Source organism: Otolemur garnettii, unplaced genomic scaffold (genome assembly GCF_000181295.1).
Source record: "Otolemur garnettii isolate 467f Iridium unplaced genomic scaffold, OtoGar3 scaffold00197, whole genome shotgun sequence".
Taxonomy (NCBI): domain Eukaryota; kingdom Metazoa; phylum Chordata; class Mammalia; order Primates; family Galagidae; genus Otolemur; species Otolemur garnettii.
This window is the reverse complement of record NW_003852592.1, coordinates 2500149-2518120: the sequence shown is the minus strand read 5'-3', so window position 1 is coordinate 2518120 and position 17972 is coordinate 2500149. Positions and strand designations below refer to the sequence as shown.

Genomic DNA, 17972 nt, shown 5'->3' with positions numbered 1-17972 from the left:
AGAAATGAAGAGAAACGCCAGAAATGAAAATTCATAACAAAAGTAAAGAATGTTTTGGTTGGGCTCATGTGCAGACTTGACACAGCTTCATTGGTGAACATGAAGACAAGTCAAAAGAAATGAACCAAACTGACAGGCACAAAGAAAAGAATGAAAAACAAAACAGTAGAACAGAACATCCAAGAACTATGGGATAATATGAATGTGCGTGTAACATAGGTGAAATTGGAATAACTGAAAAGAGAAAAAATATTTGAAGAAATGATAGCCAAGAGTTTTCCAATATGAGTAATGGACCCAAACCATACCAAACATCAAACAATTAGAACAAAAACATAAACAAGCAAACAAAAGAAGACTAGCTATATCATTTATTAACTATAGGAAACTGGAAACAGAGAGAAAATCTTGAAGATGTCTGGGAAGAGACATTTTCCTACAGAGAAAAAAGGATAAGAATTCCCACAGACTTCTCATGCACTTGAAAATGGAACTGAATGCAATCTCTAAACATCTGGAGGAACAAACAAACAATCTTCACAAAACTACCAGCCTAGAATCAAATAGTTTTTAAAAGTTAAGAATAAATAAAAACTACCTAAGACAACTGAGGGAATTTAATATAAAAGAAACTCTCAGGTTGAAGGAAAATGATATAAGTCAGAAACTTGGATCTACACAGAGAAAGGAAGAACAAAAAAACGAATAAACAGAAGTGAAATACATTCTTTTATTTTTCTTATTCTTAATTTATCTAAAAGGTAACTATCTGTTTAAGGCAATAATAGTAACTCTAAGTTCAGTGACTATAACATCTGTAAAAGTGAAAAATGAACCATATAAAATGTTCAGTTAAAATCAAAGAAAGCTGAAAAACAGATAAAAAGGAACATAACAAAACACAACAAATAAATTATACAAAGAGGGTAGACATTAATCTAATTATACCAATAATCCTATATGCAAAATTAATCTCATTTTAGTGAAAAGAGGTTTTTAGACTGAATTAACAAATGAGACTCAAATATCAAGGATGCCAAAAAAAAGTATACACATTTTAAGACATTTTGTTGGAAGTAAAACTGATCATTCCCCAAAAGTGTGCAAATTGCTGATAAACTGGACGTGTGTAGCATCCAGGTACACTTGACCAGTAATGGTTCCTTTAATTCAACTTTGAAAAGTAAGACATAAATAATGTCTCTTAAAATGTGCACCCTCTATATATGCTGTTTATAAGAAACATACTTCAAACATAAGGACATGCATGTATTAAAAGTCAAAGGAGGCTCGGGGCCTGACTGCAGTCTCACTGTCACATGGAGGACCCCAAAAGAAGGGCCAGCTCTTCAGTACCTCATTACCCTAGCCTGGAGCAGGGCTCCCCTCTGGACGTGAGTGGCCTTAGAGAATCAAATGTTTATAGCCACTTGGCAGAGACCGTCAGGGCTGGAGAGCAAGATGGTCATGAAAAATTCAGGAGTGAGCTCTCGCCACTGTGGCAGTATCTTTAAATCTTTTATTCATGTCTTTGGCACTCAGCGTAGATGTTGAATCATTTTTGATCATTTGTACTTACGGCACTCAGCAGAACAGCCCCCACCTAGGACCAAGCAAGCCCCTCTGAGGACAGCAGATACACAGCCCACTCTCGGGGCATCCACAGCCTGCTGAGCCTCCTACTTTCTTATGTAAGGATTCTGGAAGAAAAGGGAGGGTCAGCACCAGCTGCTAGAGGGCAGGATGCAAGCCTGAGTGTCCTCAGGTCAACCCTCTTCCGAAGTGAGCACAGGTCGCCCTGGGGCCTTGGGCATCTGCAGTACAGCACTTCTGCAGCTGGCAGCCCCAACATCTTCACAAATGACTCTGTCCCCTGCCAGATCCTCAGCTTGGTCCTCCCCTGGAGCAGTTACTGGTATGTGGGTGCTCAAGGGCCTGTGCTTTATATCAGAGAAAATGAATTGATTTCTGAGGGAAGAAGGATCATTGTTACTTACTAGAGGAAGGAAAGTCATGGGCCCTAGGGAGAATGTTCAGATTGGGAAAGGCCATGGAGACGCACAGGGAGATATGCATGGCTCTAAGTGGCGGTGTGGGCTTCACACTGAGTCCCACTGAGTGAGACAAGCTGAGAGCAACGGCAGGGCAGCAGAGCCCTCAGGGGGCTGTCTGGCTGCAGCCACGCCAGCCATCCCTGTGAGGCCCACCCTGTCCCTTCTGCTGAGAGCTCCTCTCCAGGGCTCTGCCATGGCCATTGTGAGCTGGCCATCTGCCTGCCTGTGGTTCTCCCAGAACAGAGAGTGAGACCGACCTCAGCTTCCCAGCCTTCTGGCCTCCCTGCTATGGAACTGGGCATGAGGGAGGAGAGCAGGTTTGTACTCTCTCCACAGCCTCTATGTGGATCTCAGATCTAGACCATGAAAGGCAGGGAGGTGATGACCTTGAGGGTCTCCTCCTGAGAAAGGCAGGCACTGCTGTGCACCTTAGAAGTGCCCTGGGACTGGCCCACAGAAGCCCTGAGACAGAGCCCTGACCCCCTGGCCTGGTGACACCAGTGACTGGCCCCAGGCCATGTGCCTAGACAGGCTCTGACACAGAGCCTACTCACACTGCCTGTTGCTGATGCCCAGATTGCTGCAGATACTGGGCTTGGGGCCACACAGCAGGCTGGCCAAAGTGACCCACAAAGGCCTGCCCAAAACAGAACCAGGGTGAGCACCAAAGGGAGGTTGAGATTCCATTCTCTGTAGACAGCTCCTGTTGAGTTGAAGAGGAAACCCCTGCAGGCTCTCAGAAAACTGCTATGGAATTTAGACATTTAGAAGAAAAATAAGCCTCACAGTGAGCTCCCTGGGGGATGAAGCTATACCAGACACAGCTACCCTGTCTCTGCTGAAATGAAACTTCACTCAAATGACTTCATTGCAGGCAGACGGGAGCCTGCTGAACAGGGTGCTGGGCACTCGGCTGAGGTGCTGCACATAGAGCTTGTGGCTGAGAAGGGGCAGCTCTGGGCAGCTGCCCCTGAGCCATGAGAGGGTGGGCTCGAGCCCAACCACCTGTCACAGATGAGGCACGTTTGTTCCCTGTGGAAGCCCAAACATCCTCCCAGGAGTAAGGCAGGGTGCCCTAGGAGGTCCTTGGCAGCGTCCTGGAGCAGAGATGTTCCCATGTGCAGTTCTCGGGCAAGAAAATTGATAGTGATGCCTTTGACTCAAAGAGCCTTTCAAAGAGGGGTGCAACTGTTAAAATAACAATATGCCAAGAAGAAAGTGAAATCATGGGAAGAGGAAAGGAAGGAGGGAAGGAGGACATAGGGGGCCCATAGAGGAGGTGCTGCCATTCTCCTGGGCCCTGTTGGGTCACTGTCACATGAATACTCTGGAGAAAGGAAGCTCACCACTGCCTGTGCCCCGCTGTCACCATCAGGGCCTTTCCACATACGCAGACACCACTGAGGCTTCCAAACAGAAAGTGATTTGCAAAGCTAGCTAGGGCGTGCTGCCGGTGAGGAGAGATGTGTGGGATGCAAGCTTTGCAAAACCATTTCTCACCACCATTTCCAGGGAGGGTTGGGCAAATGTGAGCCTCCTAAAAGGCAGCTTCTGGAAGCAGACATAGTGGCAGCTGACGAGGTAAACACTGAGGGCAGCGGCTGAGGCTAAAAGGAGTAGGGCACCCGCTCCATATACTGGAGGTGGTGGGTTCAAACCCAGCGCTGGCCAAAAACTGCAAAATAAAAAAAAAAAATGTAGACACTGACTGCTTGGAGACACAGGCAAAATGGCCATGTCCTTCCCCCTCCTTGCAGACATTGTGCTGACTTTCAGGACCTTCTGTACCTTGGAGCCATGCACACGCAGGCCCAGCCTGTGAGTCACGGTCAATGTGCTTCCTCTGCGGGAGAAGCCGCTGGGATGACAGCTATTTAAAGAATGCCAGCAGCTCGGGCATAAAAAGACAAAGACCTGAGTAGTTAAGTCACACAGCAAGATGTATGAAGATCAAGAAACACAGAGATGGTGCCCAGTCACATATCATCAGTGAGTGCAAACAAGGTCCCATGAAAAGCATAGCCACTGGGGCGGTTTACAGTAAACATGGTGACACTGCCAAGTCTCGGCCAAGACCTAGGCGCCTGGGACTCCTGCTCACGGCTGGTGGGAGTGTGAATTGCTGCAGTCACACTGGAAAACAGTCCGATGTTTTCTTATAAATGTATGCATACATCTCCCTCTACCACCTAGATACTCGTCCAAGAGAAACCGACCTGTGTGTTCACAGAAAGAGCTATACAAGATTGTTCATAGCATCTTTGTTCCTCACTGCCCCAAACTGAACAGCCAGAGTGGTTACCGGGCAGGTCAGTATGGTCGGCAGACTCTAGTCCTCAGCTCCTTGTGTGTCCACAGCAATATCACACCTCTGGTTCCGAGGTTGTGTGTCCTAGGAGCCTTGTGCCTCTTCCTTCAGGATGAATCATCCCTTTGTGCACTGGTCACCTGGTCATCCTGGGCTGTCCATGCTGAGAACCCCACCTCTGGCATTGCTCTTCTGTGAGAGCCTCTGGAATTTTCCAACTGGAAGGCAGGTGGCTCTGAAGCAATCAGTGGTGATATTAATACCAGACAAACAGAAATTAAGGCAAAACTGCAAGAGTGAAGGAGAAATGCTGTAAAGATCAGAGGACAGCAAGATCAAGCAGTGACTCGGGTCTGGGAGATTATTGGGCTCAGCTGCTGATGTGGAATGGGGTGACTATCTAACTGAGGTCTCAGGTCCCGGTTGTCTAGTACAATGATGAGAAATCAAACTGTCTTTAACGTCCCACCTGAGGAGCCTCAGCTTTGAGACTACAGAAATCACAGAAATCAATGAGGTTGCAGCTTAGGTGGCTTCAAAGGAAATCTGGGGAAACTGGAAAACAGGGTCCTAGAACTTCCCAGCACCTGCAGGCCCAGGTGAGGCTGGAGACCACAGCCCACAGTGGCCTACAGCCCTGGTGGAATAATAGAGAGGTGAGTGTGGGTGGTCAGCAGCTGAAGAGCGCAGCCAGGAGCACAGGAGGGCTGAGTCAGCCTCAGCCCACGTACCAGCAGACACGCTGGCCTCAGCATCCAGTCCAGTAAACAGCACCAACAGCCACACGTCCCAGGACTGTCAGCCTCAGATTCAGTGTTTCTTGATCTTGAACAAATTTATCAAAACTTCTATTATCGCAGAAGGGCAAGACTTGTACATTCTAGGCGAGGAGGAACCTGGCTTGTTTATCAGGAATATATTGGGAAGGGGCTCAGGAACATAACTTCTGCATGTAACACCTTAGATCTGCTCAGGTGTCTGGATATTAAGGAGTCTGAACTAGAAACAAAACACATCGCACAAACCACACAAAAAGGCCTTACTTCTTGCCTATTGCACCGCTCTTGAATTAAAAAAAAAAAAAAAAAAATGAAGCCAGCCTTATTTCCAATGACCTTTCAGAGAGTTGTAATAAAATGAGCTGCTTTGGCTGTTTCTAGGCTCCACCTTCATTGCCTGGATCAATTTTTTTTTTATTAGTAGATTTGCAGGATCAATGATTTTTGAAGCTAAGGACCCAATATTTTGAAAAGAGATTACTCAGAGTTACACTAACTTGAATATTGTGGGCACAGGGTCAGTGCTGACCAGCTGAGCATGTGCCTGCACTCTCATCCCCTGCTCCTGTCTACAGAGAGGGCTCTCGGACTAGACCAGAAGAGTTCTTCATTTCCCAAGTTTGTTACCATTGGAGTGGGGCTTTAGGCCAGGGCTAGGAGGGGAGGGCAGTGAGCAGCTTGGAAATCAGTTCATTTAAAATCTTTCTAGTCACATGGAATCCCCGGCTGTTTGGTTTTAGTACCTAATTTCATTATAACGCTCTTGAAAACATGCAGATCTCAGGAAATCAGGCTGTGTCATCTTCAGGAGATTTTATCAGAACTGTTCCAGAGCCACACCAGTGTCTCCTTCTCTGGTTCTGTGTGTGCATCCAGGTAAGAAGACCATGATGTGGCACTTTTGGGTGAGCAGGGAAATCCTGCAGGAAGCTTCACTTCCCTTTGTATTTAGGGGAAGAGAACTGTGAACAGGTGTGACTTTGCAAAAGAGCCACTCAGGCTTCTGGATACAGGGCCTTACATAACATCTTTTCTTCTGGAATGAATTTGTGAGAAGCCCAAACAGAAGTTGAAAGAAACTGGTGTTTTATAAAGGCCCTGGAGAATGCTGCCATGGCTTATGGGATGGTTTTCTTTTCTTTTTGGTCAATAAATTTATGGTTGGCTTCTGCACACCGAATAGTCTCCTGGAAGTCTCTAGTGGTTCTATGACCCTCGGAGGTCAGCCAGTGCTGCAGGGACCCTGCTCCACCATCCTCCCTGCTCCCCCTGCACAGTGAATCGCCCTAAGGCTGGTGATCAGGATAGGGAAGGCTGCAGGGCCCTGATTCTAATGAGTGCTGGCATTTGGAGTTGCCCACTAAGGATGGGCAATTACAGCAAATTATGTCACCGGGTTTTGGAGTGTTCGGGAGCGCTGCTAGACTAAGCAAAACTCAGCTAATTATGGCATAATTAATTAATTACTGTTGTCCTGGGAGGCTTCCATTCTGTGTTCCCTTAGCTCTGCTTCCTCAAAAATCGCTCATGGTGAGCTCCCAAGCTCAGTTCCAAGGCAGAAAGTTGATAGAGGTGATAAATAAAATCTATCCTTCAGAAGTTGGGGGAACCAGGCGGAGGCGAAGCACAAAGGCAGGGTGGGAGATGACACTCACTGCCCTGTTATCTCTGAGTTCTACACTTTGTGGTCCCTTGCAAAGGTGATAGTGTTTTCCAGATTCAGGGAACAACATGCCTATTCCCATGCTTTTCTGTATATGTAGAAGCATCCCTGGTGACATATGGGCCCAGTGAAGACCTAGTTTTCTGGAGATGGCCCATGACAGTGAGTGAGAACCTTCTACCTGAAGTGCGGGCCTTGCCTTCAGCCTGACATGGAATGGCCTTCCCCTGGCTTGGGTCTGCCCTGCCCAGCACTCCACAAAGCTCCCCAGGATCTCAGCCTTGGCAGCACCCCGTCCCATCTGCTGGATGAGCCGTCCCATTCAGGGCCCTCCTTCCCCCATGCTGGTTACTGATGAATGGCATCAGAGCATGGATACTGGTGCAGGGTTTCCACAGTCAACACCACACTCTATGCCCTTCTCAGCTTTCCTCCTGAGCCCTGGATAACCACTGTAGTTGGGGGTGTCATTTCCACATCCTGAGGCAAGAAGGAGAGGAGGGCTAAGCCACCGGATGGGTCTCATATCTTGCCAGGAGAATGAAATACCTCCAAATCCCCCAGGAGAGACCCACTGAGGTCCCTGTGGACCATAGGGAAGTAGGAGACACAAGTGTGGCATTTCTGCTGTCACTATGGAAAGGGGCAGTGACCTAAGGGTTGGGAGTGGGATGTGGGGTTTACTACAGAAAAACAAATCAGGAACAGAGTCCAGACCTCCTCATTTCTACCCACTCATGACCCTGAGAATCTGAGTCTTTTCAAACCAAGAGCTCGTTATGTAATTGAGTGCTAAGAATATGGGTATTATATTAGGTGGAAGATTTCACTGGTGATGAAAGGGGCAGACGGGAGTCATGGTCAGGAACTTAATGAGGCCCCAGTCAGGGGAGGTCCACCCAGCTCGGGATGGCATCTCTGTGCTTGGTAGGCTTTCCAGAGATCCTAGCCCACAGTGTTCTCTCTGGGAAAAAAGAGTTGTCATTTCCTCCCCCACACACCTGCCAGGCAGTGGAGATGAAATAAGGTAAGTGGACATGCTTTAGAAAGTTAGGTGTTCTAATAAATGAAACTTTGTTTGGGGGCAGAAAGAGCAGTGCAGGAGATATTTAGCCTATCCCTCAAATACGGATGCTGGGTAGCCCAGCCCCCACCCTGGTGGGACTCAGGTGGCGACTCTCAGCCTTGCCACGTGGGAAAGCAGCCAGGGCCCTGCCCACACTTCTTCCTTGCCATCACGTCCACAGCAGCAGCTGGGGACACGTGTAGCTTTGCCTTTAGCCCTGGCAAGTCCTCTCTCTGAACAAACAATCCCTCCACACACTGCTCCTTCCCACTTATTCACCCTAGCTCCCTTTCTCTTCTCCAACTCTGCAGACTAACAAAGCCGTGGCCAAGGGGGACTTGCACCAGGCCAGCACCAGCTCCCGGAGGGCCCTGTTCCTGGCCGTGCTGTCCATCACCATCGGGACTGGCGTCTATGTGGGCGTGGCCGTGGCCCTCATCGCCTACCTCTCCAAGAACAACCACCTGTGAGCTTCCTGCAGGCATAGGACAGAGGCACAGCCAGATCTGCGGGGCAGAGGTCGTGGGGCTGGCTGGGTGGACACTGCATGATGCTCAATCTATAGACAATTGCTGAGCAATGCCAGGAAGTCCTGAGATCTTCTGCCGGTCTCTTTTGTTTTTATCTTTTAATTTCATTTTTACAGCACTGTGTAGAGCTCCAGACAGATGGGCACTGCTAGGCCTTCCAAAGGGAAGCTCCAAAGATCTTGACCCTCAAGGCCATCTCTGGATGGATTCTGGTGGGTTGAAGGTTACACAGCTCTCTCCCCAGTGCCACCACATTAGCAATATACAAACAGCAAAAATAGCATTTATTTTTATGGAATATGGTGCAATCAGCAGAGGGCAAGGGACACATCACTCCTCTGGTCATGGCCCTGCTTGAGTCCTTCCGGTCCATGCACCTTCCTGCAAGAAGAAAACAGGGCTGAGGAGGAGTTGACAGCCCACTGGTGGCCAGACCCCAGCTGCTCTGGCCTGTGGATGGGCCCCATCTGAGAACCAGCCTGGCATTAGACCTGCCTGCACTGCCCCACGCTGCCCAGCCTACAGCGCCAGCCTCCCCCAGGACATGCCCACACCCAGCCGCTCACCCGCAGCAATACATAGTCCTGGGACCTTGCTGACCTACGACAGGGTGGCAGGCCCAGCCTCCTGCAAGACTCCTCAAGAACAAGCCCCCAGCTGCTCCAGAAGCCCCAGGCAGTGGCGCTGTGGGCATCCCTCAGTATAAAGAAATGAGGATGCTTCAAAAGAACTGCCACAGTGGATGCGCACCCTGGTCACAAGCAGTGACACTAGTGATCCCAGAAACAAGATGGGCCTTACTCTGTCCACTAAATGAATAGCTATTTTCTTGTCATTTTTTAAAGTGCAACTCTCGCTTCCTGCTGCTTAAATTATCAGACAAACGCTGAGGAATAAGTAATCACAGGCATTTTAATAGCATTCCATTGCTGTTTTATGAGTGTTCATTACTTAACAAAAATTATCTTTTAGTTTTTTGCTTAAGACTCTTCTTTCTGATTAACAGCCAGCACCAGGTTTTGGTTACTACTTCTTTAAACCTGTGGTTTCAGTAACTGCAGAGCCACCAGGCTGTGCTGCTGAAATAGCAGGAGGCCTCAGGGAAAGCCACAGTGCCCTCTTCCCTCCTGCACACAGTCAGTAAATGTCATTGTCTCCACCCCTCAGTGGACACAGAAATCCTCTGTCCAGCACAGGGACTTCTCCCAGCACTCAATTCCTGACACCTGTATCTCAGCCCAGAAATCCTGATTGGGTTGGTCAGGGAGGCAGCCTGGTGAGTGCAGTGTGTACCAGAGGCTGGAGTCACCACCCTGGAATGAGGACCTCAGGTTTAAGGCGCTCACCTGCTGCTCTCCCCCTTGACCTTGAGCATCTAAGAGTCTGAGAATTATGAGCACTGTCTCCCTGGTCAGATCCACCATCCATCCAGTGTTTGTCTTTAGTGGACAGTCCGAAACATATTCTCAGGCCTTATGTCTCAGAAGCATATATGGAAGTCCAGCATCCCTGTAAGAATCAGAATCCCCTGGCTGTAGAAAGCATGAATTTGAGGTCAAATCCACCTGGATTTGAATCCAGCTGTGCCATTTTCTAGCTGTGTGATCTTGGATCAATGTCCATGCCTCTCTGAGCCTCACTGCAGGAGAGCATAATGAGCAAGGCCAGTTTCCTGGACCTATTGGGCAGTGCCCAGTGCCTGGTATGGGCAGGTGGAGATGGCTGCTATCAGGGAAGGGTGACCATAGTTAATCTGTGTCTCCCCATCTTTCAGCCCAGCCTCAGAGTTTATTCATCATGAGCCATTGTGCAAAAATGGCTTGAAGTGGTCCATGCCTCCAGATTTGGTGAGGAGGTAGAATCAATCTGCAGGTCCTCACCCTCAGCTCCATCGGCACTGTCCTGCTCACCCTCTGTGCCAGCACCAAGGCCTTTCCTGATGCAAGAGTGTCAGTTTCCCAGGCTTCAGTGCCGGCTTCTCTGCACTTTCCTGAGCGTGGCTGAATCATTCTCAAGGCTGGCACTGTGATCACCTGTGCCAAGACTTGTCTTTGTTGGTGGGGCAGTGGTTGGCTATCGCCTTAGCTGGCTCTGTTGGGGATGATGACGATGGCACAGCAGAGTCACTGTCCAAGAGTCATCACCATTGTGAGGCCCACCATCAGCCAAGCACAGCCACCACACACAGCTCCACACAGGGCACAGCTGCCTTACCTCTCCCACCCCTGAAGAACCCCACTATTTCTATGGAAAAGGAACCTTGAAAAGGTGCTTAGGATGTATCTCAGCCCCTGCAAATAGGCCCCTCCCACATCTGCAGGGATGTCCACTGTGGACCTCTTACCACCCCACTCAAGAGCCTTCACTGCCCCAGCAACACTCAGGAGGTGTCCCTTACTCCACCAGGCACCCCCACTTCACAGGGTCCCCACCTCATAGGGTCCTCACCTCACAGGGGCCCCATCTCACCAGGTGTCCCTACCTCACGGTGTCCCAACCTCACCAGGTATCCCCACCTCACTGGATCCCCACTTCACAGAGTCCCCATCTCACATGGTCACAGGGGTCGCCACCTCACCTGGATTCCTTACCTCATCAGGGGTCCCATTATTAGCAAATGTCCCACCTTTCTTTACCAGGTGTCCCCACTTGCTGGGTAGCCCACTAGTCACAGGGAGCTACAGTATGTCCTGTGGAGGGGTACAAATTTGCCATTCCTTGTGGAGTCAGCAGCTGCCCAGGTTGCCAGAGACGGGCTGCAGGACTCACTAGGGACGTGGCTCACTAAGGACACATCTCACAAGAGACACAACTCACTAGAGACATGGCTCACTAGCAACAAGGCTCTTTAGGGACACTTCTCACTAGGGATAGGGTCCACTAGGCCCATGGCTCATTAGGGACTCAGCTCACTAATGACACTGCTTACTAGGGACTCAGCCCCCAACAGTGGGGACCAGCCTCCCCATGGCTGGTCATCCCTCCAACTAGCACCCCTGTCCTCTGCAGATGCCAGATGCCATATCACTTTCTAAGCTGCCTCTGGATTTTATATGTCCATGGGGCAATCTTCCCATTTGCCATGCACCGCCTCCACCCCCTGGATACTATGGTTGGTGGCCCCTGAAGCTGAGGCCATGGCCAGAGCTGCCTTTCCAGAGACCAGGCCCAAGTTTCAGGGCCTTCCCTGAGATTTCATAGTGTCTCCTTGAGGCCCCTGGTAGAGAGACTGACATGCCAGCCCTTACAAGGGCAGTTGTGTGCTTGTCCCGCTCCAAGTCCACCCACATTAATTGCCATTGGTGTTGACATACATTGACCCAATCTGCCAATAAGCTATTGACTGGCAGTTCAGAACCTGAGTCAAGGCCAGTCTCTCAGAGAACACAGCCATTCCTGCCCTGTCAGAGGCCACTTCCTGCCCCTGTGTGGAGTTGATGGTAGTGGGAGGGTATGTCAGAAGTAATATGAGGCTGTGGCTGTGACTCCCCACCCCTGAGACCTCCTGAAGTCTCCTCCCTGCCCTCCCAGCTGCCCACACTCAGCTAAGGCTCTGCTCACTTTGGAAAGCCATGGTGACGCCAAGCTACACACATATAGGGCCTACAGCAAGCACCCACATGGAGCAAGGGACATGTCAGCTGGGCAGCCCACAGGATGGAGCCAGAGACCCTGCAGGACAAGGGCAGAAGTTTAGGGAGCTGCTGGCCTCGTGTTTATGCCTAGAGGCTATGGAATAAGAGTGGTGGCCCCACTGTGCTGCAGGAGTGTGGGCTAGGGCTCCAGACAAGGACAGACATGGCTGCCCCCCACCAGGGAACAGGCAGCTGGCAGCAGAGCCCCACTCAGTGGTGTTGTGGACTAACACAGGTAGGGAAGATCCTGGGGCTCTGAGGACTTGCCCATCTTGACCAGTGGAGGCAAGACAGAAGGGCAGATGGGGCCTCAGTAGAAGCAGCTAGTAGGGCTGGCCTGGGTTTTGCAGGCCCAGACAGCAGTGAAAGGAGCAGTTAAGGGCCCACATGGAATCCCCTGAGCTGGGATCTTCTCATGGGTAAAGGAGATGCTTGAGAACTAGTGCATCTCAAGGAGGTGGGACTTGGGGGGCCCACCAGGACACAAGGCCTTAGAGCCAAGGGAAGATGTCCAGCTAGACACAAGGAACCACCAGGTGGGGTCAGAGAAGAGCTCTGAAAAGGGAGGCGCCTCTGGCTCAAGGAGTAGGGCGCTGGCCCCATATACCAGGGCTGGTGGGTTTAAGTCTGGCCCCGGCCAAAAACTGCAAAAAAAAAAAAAAAAAAAGAGCCCCAAAAAGTGTGGCGTTGGCTCCCAGGGCATGGTCATGCCTCTGGGGAACTGCTAGAAATACCTAGCAGGCAAGTTTCAGAACAAGGAAGTCCACCTGAACCTAGATGAGGGTAAAAGCCAGTGACATCCGTTCAGCTACTGTTAGCACAGCCTTCATCCAAGACACAAAGGTTCTGCTTAGACGGCTGTCACTGAGGCCACTGACCACCCTCAGGGTTGGAGCTATAGCCCCCTGCCTAGAGCAGACTGGCCAGCAACTGGGCACAGCATGGCCTGGCCTCCCCACCTGGCACAGCCTCCCTGCTTGGGTTCAGAGAGTGCAGAGCTTGCCCCAGGTCCTGATGGCCTGTCCCTAGTTCCCTTGTCCCTCTCCTCTGAGAACTGCGGCCCTGAGAGCCCCGACTAGGTCTTCCCCACCCATGAGGTCTGGGGACATGAGTGATTAGGAAGCCAGAACTCCTAGAGGTGACAGGTATGCCCAGAACTCATAAGCAACTGCAGGCCAACCCAGCGGCCCCACACACAGTCCACCCACACAGGACTAGGAAATCCCTTCCTACTGCTCGGAGGGGCCTGAGTGCTGAAAGCAAGTGGACATCCCCTGCATGCACCTCCAAACACAGTCACAGAAGATGCATGTTGTGATCCACACATCTTCAAGGGACAGAAAGCTAAACTGTAAGGAAGCAGACAGGTGACCAGATAATGATCTGAAGGAACAAGGTCTTCCCTGGGAAGGAGGAGTGGAGACAGGCCCCTGAGGGTGCCTGAGTGCCAGCAGTGCCCACTCCTGAAGCCAGGTGCTCCCTGTGGCTCTTAGCCTGTACATATCACACACATCACTTATAGGTAGGATATGGATCATCATTTTTTAAAAGGGCAAAGATTCAGGGTCTGCTGGGTTTGAGAATTAAAATATTAAGAACCCTGTGCTGGGAGACTTGCTGTCTGTGTGCCTTTTGACCAGGGGCTGAGGGTGCTGCTGGCTCATTTGCAAGGGCCTGAATGGCTCCAAGCCTCGCTTTCCTACTCTCTACAGTAGGGGGCCGGATGCCTGGCACAGATGTGCTTTGAGGACTAAGTGAGGTGACACAGGAGACTAGAGTGACAGTCACCGCCATTGGGGTCATTATGATTAACACTAATTCAGCCCCATCATTATCCCTCAGTATTGCACTTTTTTTTTTGAGAAGATTTTTTAATTTTATACATTGTTTATTCTCAGCATTAGTTATTGGGGAAACAGTGTTATCTATGTCTGTTTAAATCTGATTAGATATGATCTTCTCAAGAAATGCCCTTGTGAAGTAGTCAGAGGGGCACTGTTTTGTTTGTTTTTAATTTACAAGTAGAAAACTGAGGCTCGGAGATGCCAAATGGAGGTTCTCCAGACAAGGAGGTTCCTCTCAGCAGACAGGGAGGTTTCTCTTCTTACAAAGGAACAGAAACCCAGAGGCTACTCTACCTGCATCTGAAAATTTAATTACAAACTTAAAAAGAAACCAATTCAAAGGCTAAAAGGAGGAAGTCCAGCCATTGACATCCTCCGGCCTTGAAAGTAGACCCATCAGTGTTTTTTGAAATCTCAGGGTCCCCTAAAAGGGAAACTGGAGACACTTGCTTCACTTAACAAATAGTTTGCATAAGAAATTGAAAGGGAAAATCTCCTTGGAAGTGTTTTGCTTTGTGATATTGCTGTAACAAACTTCTTCCCTTAATCTTCAAGAAAAAGAGAAGTATTCTCATTCCAAGTGAAGCAGAAAGTAGCAGATTCATCAGCAGTGTGTGTCCCTGAGAAAAGCATCGTGTTTGGTTTTCTTGTGCAGTGAAGACACAGCAAAGGAGCCAGAAAGAGGTTGATCCTCCAACGAGGGCTCTGAGGCCACCTGGATGCCCTCAGGAGGGCTTGTGACCATGAAGCTGATGGGGGAGGGCAGGAATGGCTTCTTCACTCACGTTTTCATGGAGTTACTGATGAGATTAAACCAGAAAACCAAACACCATGTTAAACCACTTCATTCTCCAATAACAAGACTTCTCCAAGTGCAGGTCAGCAATGTTGACACCAAAGGTGGCCCTGGCCACATTTCCTCAGGCTGAAGGAACACCCCACCCCCACCACCTCCACCACCCCCATCCCGGCTCTGCCTCTACAAGGGTGGAGGGCAGGCCAGCTGGGAAGCCTCTGCCGCTTCTTCCCCTGCCCCATCTCACTTCTCCATCCCCCACCATGATTCCTCCTTCACCTCCCAAATTAATCACTGGCCCCTAGGTCCTTGTCTGGGACCTTCAGAGGTGAGCAGCGGATGGAGCCACCTCCCTCCCTCTGGTCCCAGTCAGAGGCACTTGTGGGTGTGCCCAGGGTCGTCTTTACTTACACTTCTGCCCTCAGCCTGTGAGATCTGACCCCACAGCCCTGCTCGTATTTCTCATCTCTTCAAAACTCTCCAGCTCTCCTCAGTAGGCAGTGGAAGCCCTGCCTGCAAACTCCCACTGAGGCCGCACGAAGTCCTGACCTCTGCTGTCTCTGGGAAGTACATGTGCACGGGAGGAGGGATGAGGCTTAAGAACCTCAGTCAGACCCCTGTGGTGTCTCGGGACACAGGGAAGCCTTCCCAGAGTGGTTGAGAGGGAAGCCATGCCGGCAGTGGTGGGATTCCTCCTTCCCTTTGCTGTGTGGCCTCACAGTGGCCTCCACATGGGTGGCATGTGCTCCTCCATTACCTGAGGCCAAAGTGGTCCAAAGCATGGGGGCCAGGACTGCTAGGCTTACAGACAGATCACAAAATGCAGCGTCCTAGGTCCTATCTTATGTTTATGAATTGGAACTCTAGGGCTGGTGCCAGGGATCTGTATTTTTATAGCCCCAGGGTGATCCTAATGAGTGACCAGGTTTGGAAACTGCCAGAAGTGCCCAAATCCCAAGGCTCTGGGGTCCTGGCTCCAGGGACATAGCCCACGGCTTGTGTCCCAGCCGTCCTGAGAGATACGACTCCCCCCACCACCCAGCAGTCTTTATGCTCAGCCTCCTCCACCTGCTGACTCCACCAACTACAGTACCTGTAGCCTGAGGAGTTATTGCCACCATAAATTTAAGGAAATGAAGCAGTTGGGAAGATAATTTTCTTTTTGATCCCCTGCCAGGCTTCCTTTGGAGAGAGGGCTATAAATCCATGCTGTCCCCAAGCAGCTATGTTCCTCCCTCCCTACCCACCCCCATGGCTGTCCTCACAGGGCAGGCTGCTGCTTCCTAAGTCCCTGAAGGCGCCACCTGAGTCACTCGAGTCCCCCAGGGCATTGTTCAGCAAAGCAGTCTTCATTAGTTGCAGCCCCCACTCAAGGACTCTGCCTCTCTCCACTGTCTTGCTTATTCTTCCTTCCTTCAGTTTCTACTCCTTTTGGTTTTCATAAAAATTCCTTGCACAACTAGCTTGATCCACTTCCACAAGCTGCTGCTGAGCTGGGAGGTGACACACTCAGAAATGGTGCCCTGCTGGCTGAGCCATAGTTCACTTCAGAGGACAACTCAATTGCCAGCATCTTTATTTTTCCCCTGGATTGTACTTGAGTCAAATAGGGGAAAAGTTACAGTAAGTATAGTAAGTGATGGCTTAAATACATCTGAGATTGCTGAATTTCAGCTGGATGATTCAGACACACAGATTCTCCCCAAGTGTGTTCATCTGTTCACTCACTCTTGCAGGAATTCAGTCAACAAACAGGACTGCATTGCTGCCAGGGCTCAGACCCTGCAAGGGCAGATTCCACCAGAGAGGAAAGGGAGGGATGGAAGGGTGCTTGAGTGAATGTGTGTGCATGATGAGATATGAATTGTGTAATACATGATAGAACAAGCATGAATGACTGCCCAGGCAGAAGGAGGTAGCTGCCATAGGGCTGTGCAGTGGAATGTTTTGAGGGAAAGCATTTCAGAAGGGCTCTGAGCCATCCCCAAGGCAGAGACAAGACCACAGAGGGACCCTGCAAGTGCCCCAGCACAAAGAAGGCAGTCAGGGGCCAGAGGCTGGAGCCTTGACCAGCCTGGGCAGCATCAGCCCTCCAAGTCCAGCCAAGACAGTGAACCCTCATCCCCTCCTGCACATCTACAGCTAGGACCAGGGCCTCGTTGACTAGATGCTGTGCCCTGCAGGTCTGTGGCCCTTGCATTTGTTGAGCAGGTGGGCACCACATGGTGGACTGGGGCATCCACATATCTGAGTGCCAGGTCAGAAGAAAGATCGCCCTGAATCACTGACAGTTCGTGGAGAATGACAAGGTTCTGAGAGAGCAGATGATGTGCTGGGGCTCAGGGGGACCAGGATTTACTTCCAAGAGGAAAGACGGAAATTTTCATGGAAGCCAAGAAGGACATGTCTCATCCACCTCTTCCCCCTTCCACAGGCAAGATCCAGGTAGGGATATGTGTGCCATGGGCCGCCCCTGCCTTCCTGACCCTGTGTTCAGGCCCCCAGCAGCACTGCAGGGGGAGGGCTAGGGCACCAGCTCCCCTGAGATGGCAGCTACATGACACTGGACCAGCAGCAGAAAGTGCAGGTGCCCAAGCCTATCTGCCCCCAAGTACTGGCCCCAGCTTGGCCACTGGCCTGCCCTGAAGTGAGGACTCATTTCCTCTGAGCCCCTTTCTCCTCACCTGAAAAGAAGGGTTGGGGTCTTGCAGCTCCTCTGCAGTTTGTGGGATACTGGCTGAGGCCACTGCCCAGCACTGCCCAGATTGTCAGTACCCTTGCCAGGCCTGGGCAAGTCACAGAAAAGCTCGTGTGGGTCACCAGACAGTCCTCTGCAAACCTATTTTCTCTTCTACCTCGTGGTGGAATAGGCTTGCCCTACCCATCTCTGGGGTGTTGCTGTAAGGAACAGCTATAAAGCCCACCAGGCCATTTGCTGTTACTACAGTCTGCCATTGCTGACTGACCATGGCACTCTCAGGATGTCCCAGGAGGAAGCAGTGCCAGGGAACACATAGCGCGGCTGCAGGCACCCAGCACTCTGCCAGAGCTTGGTGCAGCCAAGCAGCACTCATAGGAAAGAACGGGGTTCCCTGCTCACCAGAGCTCTGTTTCCATGACAACACATGCTACGATCTCCATCTGAGGATAATTAGGGAACTTTTTAATTAATCAGGGGTCCATACATCTCCTTTGTCCTGCCAGGGACATGGCCTGCATGGGCCTCTCTTCAACCTCCTATAGGTGCTGGGGGGCTGCCCCACTCCAGAGCTCTGGCTCTGCTTCCCAATCCCTTGG

General features: G+C 50.6%; 1 protein-coding gene across 1 annotated transcript in view; it reads left to right on the top strand.

Annotated features, from left to right (window-relative positions):
• SYNDIG1 (synapse differentiation inducing 1) overlaps nucleotides 1-8384 on the top strand; it is a 67170-nt gene extending 58786 nt beyond the window's left edge. The window contains exon 3 of the mRNA XM_003801087.3: nucleotides 8182-8384. Within this exon, the coding sequence (XP_003801135.1) occupies nucleotides 8182-8340 (159 nt within the window). The 3' untranslated portion in view covers nucleotides 8341-8384. The remainder of the gene's footprint in view (nucleotides 1-8181) is intronic.
• Nucleotides 8385-17972: the final 9588 nt, after the last annotated feature.